The 18,871-nt window shown below is 49.4% G+C and overlaps 1 protein-coding gene across 1 annotated transcript in view; it reads right to left on the bottom strand.

The window, feature by feature from the left end:
* CAPN13 (calpain 13) overlaps positions 1-18,871 on the bottom strand; it is a 90,545-nt gene that overhangs the window by 32,357 nt on the left and 39,317 nt on the right. The window contains exons 5-8 of the mRNA XM_055540589.1: positions 15,035-15,168; positions 8,118-8,292; positions 7,103-7,177; positions 670-755 (exon numbers count right to left, since the gene is read on the bottom strand). Of these exons, the coding sequence (XP_055396564.1) occupies positions 670-755; positions 7,103-7,177; positions 8,118-8,292; positions 15,035-15,168 (470 nt within the window). The remainder of the gene's footprint in view (positions 1-669; positions 756-7,102; positions 7,178-8,117; positions 8,293-15,034; positions 15,169-18,871) is intronic.

Here is an 18,871-nt window from a genome sequence, read left to right as displayed (position 1 = left end):
GGCCAGCCCAGCTCCCCAGAAACCACAGACCACACAGTGGGGGCCCCACAGGTCAGCTGGGCCAGCGAGCAGCTGCCTGGAGCACGGCCACAACTAAGACCCACTTCCCCTCGTCACTCCCACCACCAGCAAGGTGAATCTGGACCGATAGGGCAGGAGAGACAAACACAGGTGGACTGAGTCAAAAAATCAGCCAGATCTTTGCCTCAGTTTGCCATCTCCCCCTCTAGAAGAAGGCTTTTCCATCCTGATGACATAGCATCAGCAGGACCTGAATCCCATGGGATCCTTTTATGGGCTGAGGCTCCTGCTCTCCATCTCTGTCTGCCAAGTAGAACCCAGCATCTGCCCTGCCCCACCCCTTTTAATTTTTTACTTATTCTAGGTAGTATATGAGTTCACTACTCTGGTGTACCCACTGGAGGACAGACACTATCTCTTGTCCCACAGCTCCCATCCCGCAGTGTACTTAGTACAGAGTACACAGTAGGTGTCTAAATGATGCCTGGTGAATGGCATCATGGGAGTGTGTGATGGATGGACAGTCCCACACAGGTGTGAGCTGGATAGGCTCGAAGGGAGGTCCACCTGCTGCCCTCGTGGGCCAGGGTGCTCTCTGAACACCAGGTGCCCATGAAGGAGAGAGAGAGAGGTTTCCAGAAGCCATACCGGTCGCTCCAGCGCCCTCTCCATTCGATCTTGCCCCAGGGGTTCCACAGGCGGATAAGATACTCCCAGCTCCTCCTGTACTCAATCTGCAAAGAACAGAAAAGGAAAACTGTCAGTGTTTTCCAGCAAAAGTTGGCAGAAGGGATATGAATGCAGCTGCTTTTCACCTCCAAGGACTAATTTAACTTCTGACCTCATTTGGCTTCAGCCAGAAGAAAAAATGGAAAGGAAAAAAAAAATCAATGCTTCTGCCCGTGTGGAGTTGGAATGAGATTGAGAAGAAAATGGTCCTTTTTTTTTCTGCGCAGCACCCTGAAGGCAGGTGCGGCTTCCTCATTCCGTAAGACTGCATCCTAAAGCGTGCGCCAGCTAAGACTGCATGGCAGATAAACACTGAGGATGGTGCTGCCACAGCTGCAGAGGGGAGATCTGTATGGGTCCCCAGCCTCCTCCACATCTTGTTGCAGCCAGCATCTCTATTCCACAGAAATAGCTGCTTCCTGGCTGGCAGCCCCTTGGGAGCTGTGCTGGGGTCTCCACAGCACTGTCCTGAGCAAGGCCAATAGAGGAGGCTGATCTGAGCAGGAAGAGGACTGCCTGGGAATTGAGCCCTCCCCCAGCCTGCAATTGCGGAGGAGGGGGGGAGGTGGCGGGGGCTGCACCTGGCTCCAGCAGCTTGTCTCTGTAGGGGCATCTCCTGAGTGCTCTGAAATTTCCTTCCTTCCTGGGGGGTAGGGGGTGAAGGTGGAAGGGGTCACATCATTATCCCTCCCAGATAGGAGGCCAGCAAACCACTGAGGCCAGAGGGCAGGACTGTTTGTTGCAAGTTAAAACAATCACAACCCTTTGAACTTAACTTCCTGGATCCAGTAGGCCTCTGCCTGGGGAGAGGAATTAAAGCTTGATTGAATTGCAGCTGTGATATTGATCAGTGTTAATGTTGTCGAAAGAGACAGAGGGGTGAAGAAGGGGAGGATTTGTTCACCGATTCCAGGTCAGAGGAGAAAGTTCTGAGTGGAATATTCCCACGTGGAAAAGAAACGTGTGTGGAGGCAGGCCCAGAGCCAGGCCTGACCGAGCGTGTGATGCGCGCTATAGCCTTCAATCCTCCCAGGTAGATGTTCATGTAACCCCTGTCTTGCAGAGGTGGAGAATGAGCATCGGAGAAGCTAAGCAACTTTCCCAAGGCCACAGAGTGAGTGGCAGAGGAGGAATTCTGATCCTCACCACAGTCAGTCTCCAAAGCCCAGGCTCTTAATTTTGGAATTGGGAGTGGATAAAGGATACAGCTGCTCCATGGCCCAGCTCATTCTTGGATGCGGCTGAGACTTTGACCTTGCATGGAAACCCTGTGCGAGCATGTGATTACCAAAAGGGTGGTGCCATGAAGGAGCAAGGGGCTTCCCTGGTGGCTCAGATGGTAAAGAATCTGCCTGCAAGGCAGGAGGCCGGAGTTCAATCCCTGAGTGGGGAAGACCCCCTGGAGAAGAGTATGGCAACCCATTCCAGAATTTTTGCCTGGAGAATTCCATGGACAGAGGAGCCTGGTGGGCTACAGTCTACAGGGCTGTGAAGAGTCGGACATGACTGAGCAACTAACACACATACAGGAGAGAGCAATGGGGTCAAAGAAGGGCACATGAACCTAGCTTGCGTACAGTTCTTTTCTGTCTACTCCTGTCTGGCTGACACTGCAGTGGAAGGTACTCTGACTTTTAATGCCACATGAGATGGGGGTTCCCCTTCTATGCCCCGTCCCCTGGGACCCCAGGCTTTGTACATGGTGTATTACTAACCACCAGCATATGATGGAGCCCATGGAACAGGGATGTGAGAAACAATCTTCTGGTGGTCCAAAAAGCTTAATAAGCCACCTTCAGTGCCTAAGGGACAGTCAGGGGCTCAGGCAGGCACGGGAGAAGAGCAGCCAGTGACTGGAAGGGGCTGAGGCAGCGCTAAATGATGCGTGCAGAGAAACACACATCCCCTTGCCCCAGGGAGTCACCAACCCAGTTAGGTGTGTAGTAAAAAATGCCAATTTCATTTATCTTCCTGTCTGTGTCCCGCCCAGAGGCAGGATGAGCAGATTAAAAAGAATGCTGCATTTATGGGCTGGTTTAATCTTGGCACTTGTGGTCAGAGTTATAAGCCCCTCTTTCTGAAGGAAGAATCTTTAATCAAGTTCTTGGGTCCTTGTCTGACTGTGTTACTTCTTTCTGACAGGGCTCTGTTATCACATGGGCCTTGGCCAAGGGGCTCAGGAGTCACCTTCAAGGCCAAGGTCACAGCTGCATCTGACAATGAGTGAGCTTTCTTGCATCACTCTCCTGGCTACTGACTGTACCCTGACCCTGGTCAGATCTCTCAGAAAGTGGGCCACAGGGAAGAGGTGATCCAGGTCATCTTTCCCAGGATAATAATTCCTTGAAAGTATCCTCTTGAATGTGAGTTCCATAGGTGGTTAATAGTGACTCCTAGAGAAAACTGTTTCCTGGCTAACAGTAGATTAAAACCAAGCTGCACTTACATTGTTAATACAGGCCTTCTCAGAGCCTTTAAATACTAACATCAAATACTGCTTTCACAGAGCATCTCACCAGGTTGGCACTGCTGAGAGCGCACGTTGGGAAGTGTCAGTAGCCACAGAATGGCAGGAATGGCGGGAATGGACCGTGCAGGACACACGGTTTTCATCACCTACTGTCACAGGAGAATGTCCTGTTCAGACTGCTTAATGCATTGTAAGAACAACTCAAAGCATGTGCTGTGGGGGGAAAACATCAGGGCCATGAGCAGCATCACCAGGAACCCAGTTCAGTTCAGTTCAGTTCAGTCGCTCAGTCGTGTCCGACTCTTTGCGACCCCATGAATCGCAGCACGCCAGGCCTCCCTGTCCATCACCAACTCCCAGAGTTCACTCAGACTCACATCCATCGAGTCAGTGATGCCATCCAGTTATCTCATCCTCTGTTGTCCCCTTCTCCTCCTGCCCCCAATCCCTCCCAGCATCAGAGTCTTTTCCAATGAGTCAACTCTTCGCATGAGGTGGCCAAAGTACTGGAGTTTCAGCTTTAGCATCATTCCTTCCAAAGAACACCCAGGACGGATCTCCTTTAGGATGGGCTGGTTGGATCTCCTTGCAGTCCAAGGGACTCTCAAGAGTCTTCTCCAACACCACAGTTCAAAAGCATCAATTCTTCCGCGCTCAGCTTTCTTCACAGTCCAACTCTCACATCCATACATGACCACTGGAAAAACCATAGCCTTGACTAGACGGACCTTTTTTAGCAAAGTAATGTCTCTGCTTTTCAATATGCTATCTAGGTTGGTCATAACTTTCCTTCCAAGGAGTAAGCGTCTTTTAATTTCATGGCTGCAGTCACCATCTGCAGTGATTTTGGAGCCCAAAAGAATAAAGTCTGACACTGTTTCCACTGTTTCCCCATTTATTTCCCATGAAGTGATGGGACCAGATGCCATGATCTTCGTTTTCTGAATGTTGAGCTTTAAGCCAACTTTTTCACTCTCCTCTTTCACCTTCATCAAGAGGCTTTTTAGTTCCTCTTCACTTTCTGCCATAAGGGTGGTGTCATCTGCATATCTGAGGTTATTGATATTTCTCCCGGCAATCTTGATTCCAGCTGGTGCTTCTTCCAGTCCAGCGTTTCTCATGATGTACTCTGCATATAAGTTAAATAAGCAGGGTGACAATATACAGCCTTGACGTACTCCTTTTCCTATTTGGAACCAGTCTGTTGTTCCATGTCCAGTTCTAACTGTTGCTTCCTGACCTGCATATAGAGGCAGGTCAGGTAGTCTGGTATTCCCATCTCTTTCAGAATCTTCCACAGTTTATTGTGATCCACACAGTCAAAGGCTTTGGCGTAGTCAATAAAGCAGAAATAGATGTTTTTCTGGAACTCTCTTGCTTTTTCCATGATCCAGCGGATGTTGGCAATTTGATCTCTGGTTCCTCTGCCATTTCTAAAACCAGCTTGAACATCTGGAAGTTCATGGTTCACGTATTGCTGAAGCCTGGCTTGGAGAATTTTAAGCATCACTTTACTAGCATGTGAGATGAGTGCAATTGTGCGGTAGTTTGAGCATTCTATGGCATTGCCTTTCTTTGGGATTGGAATGAAAACTGGCTTTTTCTAGTCCTGTGGCCACTGCTGAGTTTTCCAAATTTGCTGGCATATTGAGTGAAGCACTTTCACAGCATCATCTTTCAGGATTTGAAATAGCTCAACTGGAATTCCATTACCTCCACTAGCTTTGTTCAAGTGATGCTTCCTAAGGCCCACTTGACTTCACATTTCAGGAGCCCAAACCCCAGCTAAACCCACACTTGGATTCCCCAGTTTGCCTCCCTGACCTTGCCCTAGAAGTTTACTTGGCCACTCCGTCACTGCCATCCCTAGGCCCAGCCTTGGCAGGACTCACATTCCACAGCCATCTGGACCTCTCGATACACAAAGTGCCTTCTCCCCTGTGTTCAGAGAAGAAACAGAAGCCATCTCAATGTATGAAAAGGGCCTTGTCAGGAATGGCCAGCACATCACACAGGTACCACGGCTCTTTCCTTCCAGGCCCAGCACAGATGTCACTCATTGATCACAGCTCTCTTTTCCAAGTCTGGAAGCAGAGCCAAAGTCTTGTCGACACAGTTATCTAGGCAGCAGTGCCGGGATCAAGGCTGGCACATGAGAAAGCCAATTTGCTCTCCCTAGCCCAGAATTGTCCACATCTGGGATGGGGAGCTTTGGGGAAGCAGAGCATCCATCCGTGGTCAGATGTGATAACAGTACTGTCTGTCTCCACTGAGAATTCAGAGAAGGGCGTGGCCAGTTCCAGATGAAGTGCATCGGAGCCGTTGAGACTGGGATCTTCCGTGGCCTGGGTTTGTCAGGGCCTCTTTCTTGCTTCTGAGAAATATTTGAGCTCCTCACATACGTTCTATGATGGAGGATCTGTGATGTCATTTTCACAGGCCAAGGACAAATGCATTGATTCACTCAGGCAAGTGCCCACATCCACTGATCCAAGAGCATCTATTAGGTGCCTACTCTCCTCCAGGTGCTGTGCAGAGGAAGCATTCTGGTACTGATTTCCTTAGGGAGGCAGGCAGGCGGGCAGGAGACAGAAGATATTGCCTCTGTTTTGCAGATCGGAACATTCACCCAAACACAAAACAGTAGAGCAACTGGCCTTTGGTCAATGGACAAGAAGGACAGATTGGCACAGGGAAAGGAGATACGAGAAACAAGCCAGAAATAGAAGCTGAGGCTTTGAATTCCTTGCTCCCTAAATACATGTGAAAAATGGACCCTGGGGTTTGTAACTCTGTCTCTAAGGGCCTAGAAAACATTATCAGACCTCAAGAGCTGTGAGAAATAGAGGGATCGGGGTGGGGGGGCATTTGTGGGAAATCATCACGAGGCCAGGAAGGATAGCATGTCTGCATGGTAAGCATAGATGGGAACTGAGGAGACGTGGTGTCTGAGCCCAGCCACTGCAAGCAGCTATGCGACCCTGACCTTCCCCGTTCAGGCCTTGGCTTCTCATTTATGAATGGAGGAGGCTGGACTTAAGTCATGTTTTCCAGAATAAATGCTACCGCACACACTGGTGACATGCATTTTTGTCCAGCCCAAGTCAGTTGTTGCCTTGGGGGAAAGACTGTGCCCCCAAGAGCCACCCTCCCCTCTTTTGTGGGAATAAAGTTCTAGCTGAGCATATGGCGGCCCTACCAGGTATGTTTTCCAGATAGCCTTGGGCCTTGGGGGGCCCGATTAGGTCCAGACTCATGGGATCCGAGAGGCCACGGTGTGTGCCTGTACTGATACATGCCTTCCAGATGGGTGTGTAAGTGTCCCTAGCCTCTTTCTCCTCCCCAGGCTGGGAGACGAGGAGGCAGGAGGCAGCTTCCCTGGACTCACAGGTAGAAGCTCCATGTTACAGATGTCAGAGCCACCTACCAGCTCTGGAATCACCTGCTCACCTGAGGCGTGAACTTGATCTTGTTTGAGACCCTACATTTTGGAGAGTCTTTGTCATAGTTATGTTGGTATGTAGCAAATAAAACCCTTTCAGGGCAAACTCTCCTCCAAAGTCAATTGGGTAGCTATTCTGCTTTCTTTTGGGGCCAATCCCCCAACCTGGCTAGATACTCAGCCTCTCTGAGGTCATTTAAAGAGAGTAAGATCTCTGGTTGGGGCGAGGGGAGGCGGTGTCCCTGAGGGATGGGGATACCAGATGCCAGAACGTTTGGACGAATACAGGGAATGAGGCTGTCCGTGATGGGCCTGGACAAAGCGGAGGCAAGAGTGATCAGTACCCATTTCAGCTTTGCTGGGCTCAACTCGGCATGTGATTCTGATTCCTGCTTAGGGGAGCAAGAACTCTGGGGCACCGTGTCCACAGGGAGCCTTACCTGCTCAGCACCAGTCACCGTGTAGGCATGCCGGCTCACCAGCCCATTTGCCATTGTCATGGACTCGCTTGTGGGCTTCAAAGGAGGGAAGCAGACCAAGCAGTAAACACTCATACGTTCTTCAGAAAAAACCCAGAAAAGCACAATTCACTCAGCAGCTGAGCTGGGGCTAGATGACAAAGCCTCCCACTGACTCACGCTGGAACGCCATGTGTTCCTGGATCTCTTTCCTAGAGAGGAGGAGTTTGAAGGCTGTAGGGTGTCTGAGGCCCCAGCACTTCATACCTCAGGAGACCACCCTATGACAGACAGAAGCCCACTGGGTCCTGAGGACCTGGGCTGCTTGCTTTTCTCTAATGGCTTGTTATCAACGAGACATACCCCAACACATATTTTCTGGGCATTTTGTGGGAGTCGGGGAGACCTGCCTCCTCCAGGCCGTGAGGAATTGGGATTTAAAGTGCATTTTGGTTTCAGGTGGTGTTTCAGACCAGTGGTGTGTGACCCATTTGGCTAAAGAGTGAAGGAAGGATCCGCACGGATAGGGCATTGGCTGCCTTGGAAGAGAATCAGATAATTTGGAGGGTCAGCCGACCTTTTCAGAATGGGGCATGCTGCCTTTGGGGTGCTGCCTTTAGAGCCAGTGAGAATCAAAGGGCCTCCCCTGATCACTCTGAACCCCACTGCTTCTGGTCACAGGAAGCAATGGGCAAAGGCTTCAGTATTAGACAACAGCACTTGAAGCCCTGCTCAGCCACTTACTGGCTGTGTGATGGTGGGCATTTCACCTAGCCTCTCTGAGCCCATTTCTTCTTCTGTAAGTGAATTCTGTGATCCCTGTTTCAGATGGAGGGCCATTGCGAGGATTAAATGAGGCATTGTCAGTAAAGCACAGCATTAGTGCTCCATGGTGGTCACTTGGCCATTCCCCTTACTAACTGAATGGGCCAGTGGCTGAACACTCTGGGGTGAGGAAAGACTCGAACCCGTGTAACAAGATCCCTGATCCACTCACCCCGGCCAGGGTGCTGCAGGTCATCAGAGAGCCTGCTTCCGCGGCTGTCTTCACCATCATCATCAGGTCAGACGAGGATGAGTGCAGGCTGATGTTGGTGACCACCCCTCCCGTGAGGTCCACCAGGGCATCGGGGAGGTAGCCGTAGTGCAGGTTGGCGTAGGACCCATGAAACCTGAGAAAGAGGAAGGCAGATCAACCCCAGTGGTGCCTCTGGTGCCTCCAGGAAGGGAGATAGCACACTGGACCTCTGTGTACTTCCCAGGGGAAGGATTTACCAAACCACCCCTTGGCTGTGGCCATCCGCCCAACTTCTGTTCTCCTGGATAAAGATTCTAGCAATGTGCCACTCTTATCGCTTCCTTCTCCCGGTCTCACAGGTGGCAGCATTATATAGAGGTTAGGAATGCAGGTGCTGGGGCCACAGACCAAGGGCAAACCCCAATTCCCCAGATATTTAACTACTTGACCTTAGATAAGTTACTTAACCTCCTAGGGCTGGGCTTCACATAGTGCCTGGCATGTGGAAAGCCTTTAATAAAGACTGGCTGTTAATACAATGAGGATCCACTGTTTCCTGTTTAACAACAGTGGTAAGTACTGGCTGTGTGCAGGGTACTTTGTATTCAAAGCCAGGTGAGACCTCTGTCCTCCAAGAGACCACAGTCAACAACTCTGATGTCCTCTGTGACCATAAGCAGCCTTAGTCCTTACTCTTGTGTGAAGCTTGATGCAGCATTCCCCTTTCCATCCTCAGAACTAACCCTCCCCCAACCCCAAGAATCATCAGGGAGGTGATGTCACTGAAGGTAACACAGGTGAGGATGAGGCTTCCATACACATCCCCAAAGCAAACCACCTAAACTTTCAGACCCGTGCTCCAAAGTGCCTCTCCCACCCTCCCATGGGGTTTCTGCTTTGGGACCCACACCCCGAGAAAAGCCCAGCCTTATTGCCCCTATCTTGCCTTCCTCCCAATTTTCTCCCAACTGTGGCAGCCCCAATCACCTACTGGTGAGGCAGACAGTCTCAACTCAAGAGCCAATCTGCTTGGGCCAACTCCTGGCCTCCCCTGTCATGATGTCTCAGGCTCGGGCAGGAGGCTGAGCTTCTCAAGGCCCCCTCTGCTCATCCAGGGAATGGGCTGTTGCAGCGGTGCTGCCAGTAAAGCACACACAGCATGTGGAGAGGGTCTGGCTCACGGAGGTGTGCTTCGCATGGGCACAATCGGGACAGCAAGTCCCTGCTTCCCTGCTTCTACTGTCCCCCGTGAATAGCAGCACTTGCCACAGAGATGCTCTCCCCTTCAAAGGACATGTCATGGCCTTCCTCAGGTGTCTGTTAATTATGAGAGTGCGTGGATGAACTTGGAACAGAGAGGAAGTGATTGGGGGTTCTGGGAAAGTTTCTGAGAAGGAGCACAACTCTGAACTAAGTTTTATCCAAGTAAGGCTATGGTTTTTCCAGTAGTCATGTCCGGATGTGACAGTTGGACCACAAAGAAGGCTGAACACTGAAGAATTGATGCCTTCAAATTGTGGTATTGAAGATTCTTGAGAGTCCCTTGGGTTGCAAGGAGATCAAACCAGTCAATCCTAGAAGAAATCAACCTTGAATATTCATTGGAAGGACTGATATCGAAGCTCCAAAACTCTGACCACCTGAAGCAAAGAGCTGACTCATTGAGAAAGACCCTGATGCTGGGAAAGATTGAGAGTAAGAGAAGAGGGCGGCAGAGGATGAGATGGTTGGATGACATCACTGACTCAATGGACATGAGTTTGAGCAAGTTCTAGGAGTTGGTGATGGAAAGTGAAGCCTGGCATGCTGCAGTCCATGGGGTCCAAAGAATCAGACATGACTGAGCGACTGAACAACAAGGACAGTGGGACAGACACTCTGGGGAGGAAGAACAAATCAGGGAGGCTCTGGAGCTGGAAGAGCGTGGTGGAGTGGGGCCAATGATGGACTGACTGGTGCTCCTGGGAGAGGCAAGGTTGATAGATCACGGGGAAAGCCTACAGCAGGGGCCGGATGGATGAGGTCATATTTGATTTGAGAACTCAAATTCCTGTCAATGGGGTGACCTGGAAAGGTTACTGTGGGGTCCTAAAATACAGGCAGGGCAAACCCACAACAACATGGAGGTGAGCCAGGCTGGATGGGAGACCCTACCTCCCAAAGTCAAAGCTGTCTGGTGGGCATGCTCCCCACCACTGCCTGGTCACTTTGGCCCTGGCCAGGGATCTCAGCTATCCTGTCCCTGACGGGCAAGCAGTGGCCAAGCCCCTCCCAGGGAAAGCCCTGGCCTTGGCTTCCTTTCTGGTGATGAAGGTCAGGTGTGGGTCCATTCTGCTGCCACCTCTACTGGGGCCCATGGCCTCGGATAAGACCCCTCCGAGTCCTCAGCCCTTCACCCGGATCTGCTCCGGGGCCCCTCAGACACCCCTCTCTCAGCATACTTCCAATTCTGCTGTTCTCTTCCTCTGAGACCCCCAAAATTCACATAAACCCACTCCAGCAAACACAGATCAAGTAGCCACTCTCAGCAGGACACTGTCCCAGGTACAAACACCATGGATGCTGAGAAAGCCTTGTATTAATGAAAGCAAAGAACCCATAGAACCCAAGGGCCATTCTACAGGAAACAGATGACAGACGGATCTCGACTTGTTATTAAACTGGTTCTAAATCTTATCTTCCTCTCTCTGACCAGGGTTATGTTTGGTATTAGACTCTTATCTCTGTAATGTTTGCTGAGTCAACTGCAAAGCTTCCCTTTGGTCACGATTATGCCCAGGTGGGCCTCAGTATATCTGACTCACTTGATTTTCCACATGTTTTCAGGCTCTGGGTCATAGATTAAGAGGGTGCTGAGGGTGCCAGAAGGTCACCAAGACCAGTGAACCAGTGAAGTTTCTCAGTTGTGTCTGACTCTTAGCGATCCCATGGTCTGTAACCTACCAGTCTCCTCCATCCATGGAATTTTCCAGGCAAGAGTACTGGAGTGGGTTGCCCTTTCCTTCTCCAGGGGATCTTCCCGACCCAGGGATCAAACCCAGGTCTCCTGAATTGCAGGCAGATGGTTTACCGTCTGAGCTACCCGGGAAGCCCAAGACCAGGGTTTTAGAATCTATCCCAGAGCCCACCAGCGTGACCCACCTCCCTTGCTGCCACACCCTGTTCTGGCTTCAAATAGAACTGCACCAGAGCCACACCAGGAAGGCCCTGCTGGCTCTGTCCCATCACTCCAGGGCCACAACCTCAGTGTCTACAGGTCTCGTCTTGTTATCTGGGCTTCATTCTCAAATGCTAATGTCCAGCTCTTCCTGACACTGGAAATGAGCAACAGCTTCAGTTAGGAACAAGGTGGCTCAAAAGAAACAATGTACAAAAACAGTACTTGCAATGCACCCTCCAGAAGGACAGGGACTGGTGGTGGTCTGTAGGGTTGTAACCATTTCTTAGGGCCCAAGACTGGATGGGGTGGGGTCTTCAGTCTTGCCAGATAATGTTGCCTGATCACACGACCACAGACCTCAGTAGACTCAAGTTAATCACTTGCCCCTGCCATCACATCACTATTCAGAGTCTTGGCTTCCCCATTCATCATATGAAACATTGGTTAGGAAGATCTTTGGGGAACTTGATTCCAGAACACTCTCCACGACTCATTTTCTCCAGAAATGTGTGGTCCCCTGTCCTTCTGTCTCCTAGTATTGATTCCTAGCTGGGATGTGTCCCTCACCTGTGTGGCTCTTGATGCTAGCAACCTCTTACACACATATGACTCTTGTATCTGATGTCAGCAATCTACCCTCAGCAGCCATCACAGAGACATCAAACGAAAGGCGAAGAGTCCACGGCCAGCAGCCTCCTCTCGCTACGTCTCCCTGATGCCTGTGTATCCTGTCCCAGCAGTGGCTGAGTGTTTAGACAAAGAGCTCTCTCTCTGCTTTTCAGACACGAGCTCACAGATCCTGCTTGTGTTTCAGGGACATGGCAGCTCTTCTCAGCCTCCTTGGCTGACAGGAAATAGAAGGGGAGGGAAAGACAGAGAGCGCTGCGTTTGCCACACCTGTCACCAAGCCTGTCACCTGGACCCAGGAATTCTGAGAGAGCCTTGTTCTCACCCCTCAGCTTCAGCCTCATTTTAGGAAAACGTCTCTCTACCTGACAATGATAGGAGAGAGGGAAGAATTCAGGTGTCAAATCATATCCAGGAAGGATGCTGAAAGGCTGGAATTCTGAGTTGCAGGGATCCCAAAAAGGATGCTAGGCAGCCTACCAGATTTTGTCCCCCACTCTCCTGTTTTGTGACCTCTGGGGAAAAAAGCCAGGCAAATATATATATTTTTCCCCTCCACATCTGACTCACTTGACCAATTCATTTCCAGACTCCCCAGCTGCAACAGTGTTTCAAAGTCTGGAATCCAGTGTTCACTCGGTATTGTCTACACCCTGCGAGGGAAAGAGGACCATCTCCACTCAGACATGTGGGTTCTCCATACTTCTGCAATTCTTGTGGGCCAGACACTGAAGCAAAAAGAGGCAAAAGACAAATCCTTTTCTTCTAGGACTGGCAGTGTCAAGGGATGATGGACAGGCATGTGCCTGGGGAGGACAGATCTGATCCCAGCTTGGCCTCCAACACTGTGTGACCCTGGGCAAGTCATTTCATCCCCCACCAGCCTCGGTTTCCTCATCTTTCAGAGAAGGTAGGCTTTGATGCTGACAGAGGCTCCCTCTAGCTCTGATGTGCTCTATTTGATTTCCTCCACATTCTACAATCCCCTTCTTTGGATGGAGGGAAAAGCTTTTAAATAGCTTTGGAGTTGGCAACATTTTCTCCTGCTCTAGATTTCTTCAGGGGGTTCAATGTGGATTCTGAGTCCAGTTTCCCATTTCTTTTCAAGCTGAATGACAGCTTTAGGTCAGCTGTTAACAAAATGGGGTCAAAGTCATCACTTCATTCATGAGCTCTCTAATTCTCCAAGTGAACCATCTTGCTCCCCTCTTTCAATAAAGGAAAAAAAATAAAAATGAAGCCCTGGTATGGTGAACGCTAAATCCACCCAAGAAAGATAATGGCAGTATTTGCATAAGAAGCTTAGAAGTAAATTAACCTCCCAAAACATACGGATTGTTTGAACCACCTTGGTTGTTTTCTGGGCTTCATTCTCAAATGTTAATGTCCAGCTCTTCCTGACACTGGAAATGATAACAGCTTTAGTTTTGAACAAGTTGACTCAAAAGAAACAATGTATAAAAAGAGTGCTAGCTATGTGCCCTTCAGCAGGACAGGGACTGGTGGTGGTCTATGGGGTGGTAACCATTCTTCAGAGCCTAAGACTGGATGGGGTGGGGTCTTCAGTCTTGCCAAATAATGTCACCTGATCACACGACCAAAGACCTCAGTAGACTCAAGTTAATCACTTGCACCTGCCATCACATCACTATTCAGAGTCTTGGCTTCCCCATTCATCATATGAAACATTGGTTAGGAAGATCTTTGGGGAACTTGATTCCAGAACACTCTCTACTACCCATTTTCTCCCGAAATGTGTGGTCCCCTGTCCTTCTGTCTCCTAGTATTGATTCCTAGCTGTGATGTGTCCCTCAGCTGTGTGGCTCTTGATGTGGCTCTTACACACATATGACTCCTGCATACCCAACCTGGGCCAGCCTGAGCATCTCTATCCCAGCATGCAGTGCAGTGCCTAGACTATGACTAAAGGCACAATAAACATCTGCTGAATAAAATCAACCCAAATTGTGCAAGTGAAGCACGTGACTTGAGGAGTTTATAGGTACTTCAGCTTGTGAACACCAGAAAATAGTCCTTGACACAGGGTGTTTAGACCATAAAATAATAAGCAGCTCCTGCCCTGCCCCCCACACATAAATCCAATCTCATGGTACCCACACCAGGCCCCAGACTGTCTGCTGGGGTTGCTGATCATATCATTCCCATTGTTGGGGATGTCCATGCCCCCATATCCCCTCTGCTGCTGCTGCTAAGTCGCTTCAATTGTGTCCGACTCTGTGTGACCCCATAGACAGCAGCCCATCAGGCTCCTCCATCCCTGGACACTGGTTGCCATTTCCTTCTCCAATGCAGGAAAGTAAAAAGTGAAAGTGAAGTCGCTCAGTCGTGTCCGACTCAGCGACCCTGTGGACTGTAGCCTACCAGGCTCCTCCGTCCATGGATTTTCCAGGCAAGAATACTGGAGTGGGGTGCCATTGCCTTCTCCACATATCCCCTCTCCCTCTGCTGAAATCTCACCCATCCTTTAAGGCCTCGCTCTCCGCCACCTCCACTGTGTAGCGTCAGCTGACTCTCTGTGAGTCAGAAAGTCAGAACTGCTGTCTCTCTTCTCTGCCCTCTCAGCAGACTTTGACCATGATATTGTATTTTATTTGGGCCTGTACACCAGCCCTAAAATAATACCACTGTCAGTCCCTATTTCTGTCCAGCTCTGCCCTGCCCATCCCTCGCTATGTGCCTCTGGGTCCCTCCCAATGGTTGTGTCTAACACACCCTTGCACACGTGATTATTTATATAGGATGTCCCACAAGGTGGCAAAGGCTCTGAGGCTCCCAGGGGCATTGCTTGAACTGAGCAGAGTTGCCAAAGATCTAAGCGACTTCACTTTCACTTTTCACTTTCCTGCATTTGAGAAGGAAATGGCAACCCACTCCAGTGTTCTTGCCTGGAGAATCCCAGGGACGGCGGAGCCTGGTGGGCTGCCGTCTATGGGGTCGCACAGAGTCGGACACGACTGAAGCGACTTAACAGCAGCAGCAGTAGCCAAAGGTCTCAGGACTGACTGGTGGGGAGCATCTGTCAGGGCTAGTGGCTGGGCGGGCAGGGCCAGTATCCAGGCCCCAGGCATAGGGACAGGCCCATCCTTACTTGGCGTAGGCCTTCTCCAGCAGGCACGGCCAAAACTCTTGCTTGTTGCGAGGTTTGACAAAGAGGTACTCGTTGTTCAGGACAGGTAGGCGATCGTCAATGACCACTTCCACCCACTGGCCACACCGCCAGAACTGGAGGAGAGAAAGCAAAATATATGCCTTAGTAGAGCTGGGACAGGAGGGAGGTGCTGACCCCCAGCCCAGGCCAAAAGATTACCGCCATCGCCACATGACCACTACAGTGCGACAAGTCTATGCAGATCAAAATCACAGCCCAGGTTGCAGACAGGGGACGGGCCTGTCATCTCCACTGACAGGTGAGTCACAGGTTGAGTTAATCAAGGAAAACACAGGCAGGGAGGAAGGCGTCTCGGGTCTAGCTGGACTTTGCTACTAATTCCTGCCTCACTTTGGCATGTCCTTTGTGAGCTCCGGACACACGCAAGATGCTCCAGGTACATCTTGTGTACAAAATGGGCATGGCGGGAGCAGATGCTGATAGCAGAGGAGAATGGGTGACTGGGAGTGTCCTGATGGGGAAGGAGAGCCTTCGGGGAGCTGGAGGCTCGAGGGAAGACGGGCAGGATTCCTGCAGGTGGCAAGGAGGTGGGAAAGCATCCCAGATGGTAGCCACAGAGTGGGCAGGGCCCGGAGGCCACCAAACGTGAGGTTGCTGGGGAGGACTGAGCAGGTTGAGCCTCGCCCTGGCCCTCCTGTCCTCACGTCCAGCTGGCCCTGCCATCAGATCAGCAGCAATGAAGCGGGCTGGCGCTGCTGCTGCCAAGAGCACAAACCAACCAGATGTTCCTCTCCAAAACAGACTGGTTTAATCTTCAGCATTCAGCTCTTCATGGTTCACCCGGGGACACTGCCAAATGATGAAAATTCATAACAAAACCAGCTTTTTGGAGTTTGTTTGCTGGTCTCTGGATCAGCAACAGGGCTTCTGGTCTTAGGCCTGAGTCTTGACGCAGGCAAGCCTCTGACAGCGGGGCTCAGAGTAAGGCCGGGTGGATGTGATCCATCACCTGCTCGTGGTGAGGGGGAGCCATCCGCATGGCCATGTCCACAGCTGAATGTCCCAGGTGTTGGTCTGTTGCACCTGCATGAGGATGCATTATCGAAGCAGAGATGGAGACCAAGACAGAGATGTCAGGGGAAACAAAACAAAGAAGGTGTTCTTGCAGTCTTTAATGAACCAGTCCACTGGAGCTGGTGTTCTCACTGCTGTGGGTCTGCGTCCTCACTGCAGTCAGACGCACAGGCGGGTGAAGTGGGGAGCTAACAGAGATGCTATTAGAGTGAGATCATTGAACATGTCTGAAGCACCAAGGAAGATAACCCTGGCTCTTGGATGGAGGGTACCAGAAGGACAGACCCATTTGAGTTTAACTGGATGGCAAGGTGTAGGAGCCAGTGTCCAGTCAGGGGAACTGTGCTCCAGGCCTACTTTTGTCCTGAGCAATAGCTATTGGATAAGATACTTAATTCTCTGTGACTCACTTTCCTCATCTGTCAAATGGTGTAAGAGTAAGAACTACCTCACACTGTGACTGGGATCGGATGAGACTATGAGAGTGGGATCACAGGAAAAAGAAAGGAAAAAAAAAAGAAGGAACTGTTTTTTCAATAGCCTTTTTGTTCAGCACCTAGGATAGTGCCCAGCACACAGTATGCCATCAAGACTGAGTGAGTCCTGGCTTGAATGAGCCCCTCTGGTTGGTTCCACCCTTACTCGCACCTTCCCACGCCAGTAGAGCTGACCAGACTTGCTCTCCCTATACAAAGGGAACCTCAGGTGAGATCATTGTTCCCAGAAAGGATGCAAATGGCCTGATGAAAATGGGGTGGTCAAGAGTGAGGTCAGTGATCTGTGTTTCCTAGTTCACTTCTCTGGATGAGGAGGGCTGGCCCCTAGATAATGTCTGCACCCTTTAACAAGCAGGCTGGGCCATCTGACCAGCATCCAAGTATCTGCAGGAAACCAGAAGGGTTTTGGGCAAAGCATCCAAGTTGCCCAGATACAGGGCTCTTTCCTGAGAACTGTGCCCAAACTCAGAAAGAACAGATGTACAGAGGTCATCACTGCAGCTATTTCTGGAGAATCGTGGGACTTTCTTCACCTTCCAGAAGGGCAGAGCATACCCTGCCTAGACCTCAATTTGTCCTAACCACCTGTCTTTCCACCATTTGTAGCTTTGAGGTGAGCCTGGACAATGCTAAACCCTGCCCCCTCCGGCTAACTTCTCAGTGTGATCCTTGGACCAGTAATATCAGCATCATCTGTTAGAAGACCTAGCATGCAAATAATTGGACTTCAGGAAGAGAAAACAGGATAAAGGAGAATGCCCAGAAAAGAAATGGAAGGAAACAGCTGAGTAGAAAAAGGAGGCAGGTCTTCAGAATGAAAGGGCTCACTGAATTCCAGGCAAGATTATTCTTCAAAAGGACACAGACATAGAGAACAGACTTACTGACACAGCGGAGTAGGGGAGGAAGGAGAAGGTGGGATGTATGGAAAGAGTAACATGGAAACATAGACATTAAGTAATTAAGTAAGTAAGTGAAGTAGCTCAGTTGTGTCGGACTCTTTGCGACCCTGTGGACTGTAGCCTACCAGGCTCCTCTGTCCATGGGATTTTCCAGGCAAGAGTACTGGAGTGGGTTGCCATTTCCTTCTCCAGGGGATCTTCCCAACCTAGGGATCGAACCCTGGTCTCCCACATTGTAGACAGACGATTTACCTTCTGAGCCACCAGGGAAAATAGATAGCCAATGGGAATTTGCTGTATGACTCAGGGAACTTAAACCAGGGTTCTGTATAACAACCTAGAGGAGTGAGATGGGGAGGGAGGTGGGAGGGAGGTTCAAGCGGGAGGGGACATAGGTATACCTATGGCTGATTCATGTTGATGTTCAGCAGAAACCAACAGAATACTGTAAAGTAATTATCCTTCAATTAAAAATAAATACATTTAATTATAAAAAAGGCATATATCTGGACATATTCTAAAGAAATTTCTGAACCAAGGAGAGAGAGAGAGAGTGCCTCATATAAATTTGCAATTTGAAAGAATGTATTGCATACAAGGTCAAGAAGATAGATTGGATATTTCTTCTGCAACATTGGAGAAGATACAAGACAATGGAAAAATGTTTACAGATCTTTGAGAAAAAGGAATGTAATCCAAAAATCCTAAACCCAACTGAAATACTGTTTTTAAGACACAGCAAGTGAAAAACTACTCATGTAATCTGAGGAAACTATTCAAGGAATTACTCCTCCCAAATGATAATGAAGTTAGAACAAAAATCTTAAGGGGAAATGAAGGCTGAAGGAAACAATGGTGAATAATGAGTTTTGAATATGCTGTGGACAAGAAACATACTTGTAACATAGTGAAAGTAAAATTGATAGTGAAAGGATGAGCAAAAATATAACAGGGAAATGTAGGTAACGGGAATCTAGAATAGCAACGTGAAGATCAGGTGAGGAGGAAGTCAAGGTTAGAAGCCTCATACATAACAAAGAGGGATATTGTGTAAGTTTTATTCTAACAACTGAAGAGTAAAAACATAATTATTTGGGTAGAAAAGAATACAGCAAGAAAACTATAAAGTCAGAACATAAAAGGAACCCTCCAAACTATAACTTTGGGAAAGAACTTTAATTCACTTCTTTTAGAATATGCCAAAACAGAGAAAAAATAAGCCAAGACAAAAGAGATAATTGCAGATTATATAATCTATAAATCAGAGAACTTGATTGCATATATTAAACTTACAAACATTCGATAATATATTAAAAAATATATAGCAAAGAGATTGATAAAGT

The sequence above is a fragment of the Bubalus kerabau genome, chromosome 11, assembly GCF_029407905.1.
Source record: "Bubalus kerabau isolate K-KA32 ecotype Philippines breed swamp buffalo chromosome 11, PCC_UOA_SB_1v2, whole genome shotgun sequence".
Taxonomy (NCBI): domain Eukaryota; kingdom Metazoa; phylum Chordata; class Mammalia; order Artiodactyla; family Bovidae; genus Bubalus; species Bubalus kerabau.
This window is presented reverse-complemented; position numbering and strand designations above follow the sequence as displayed.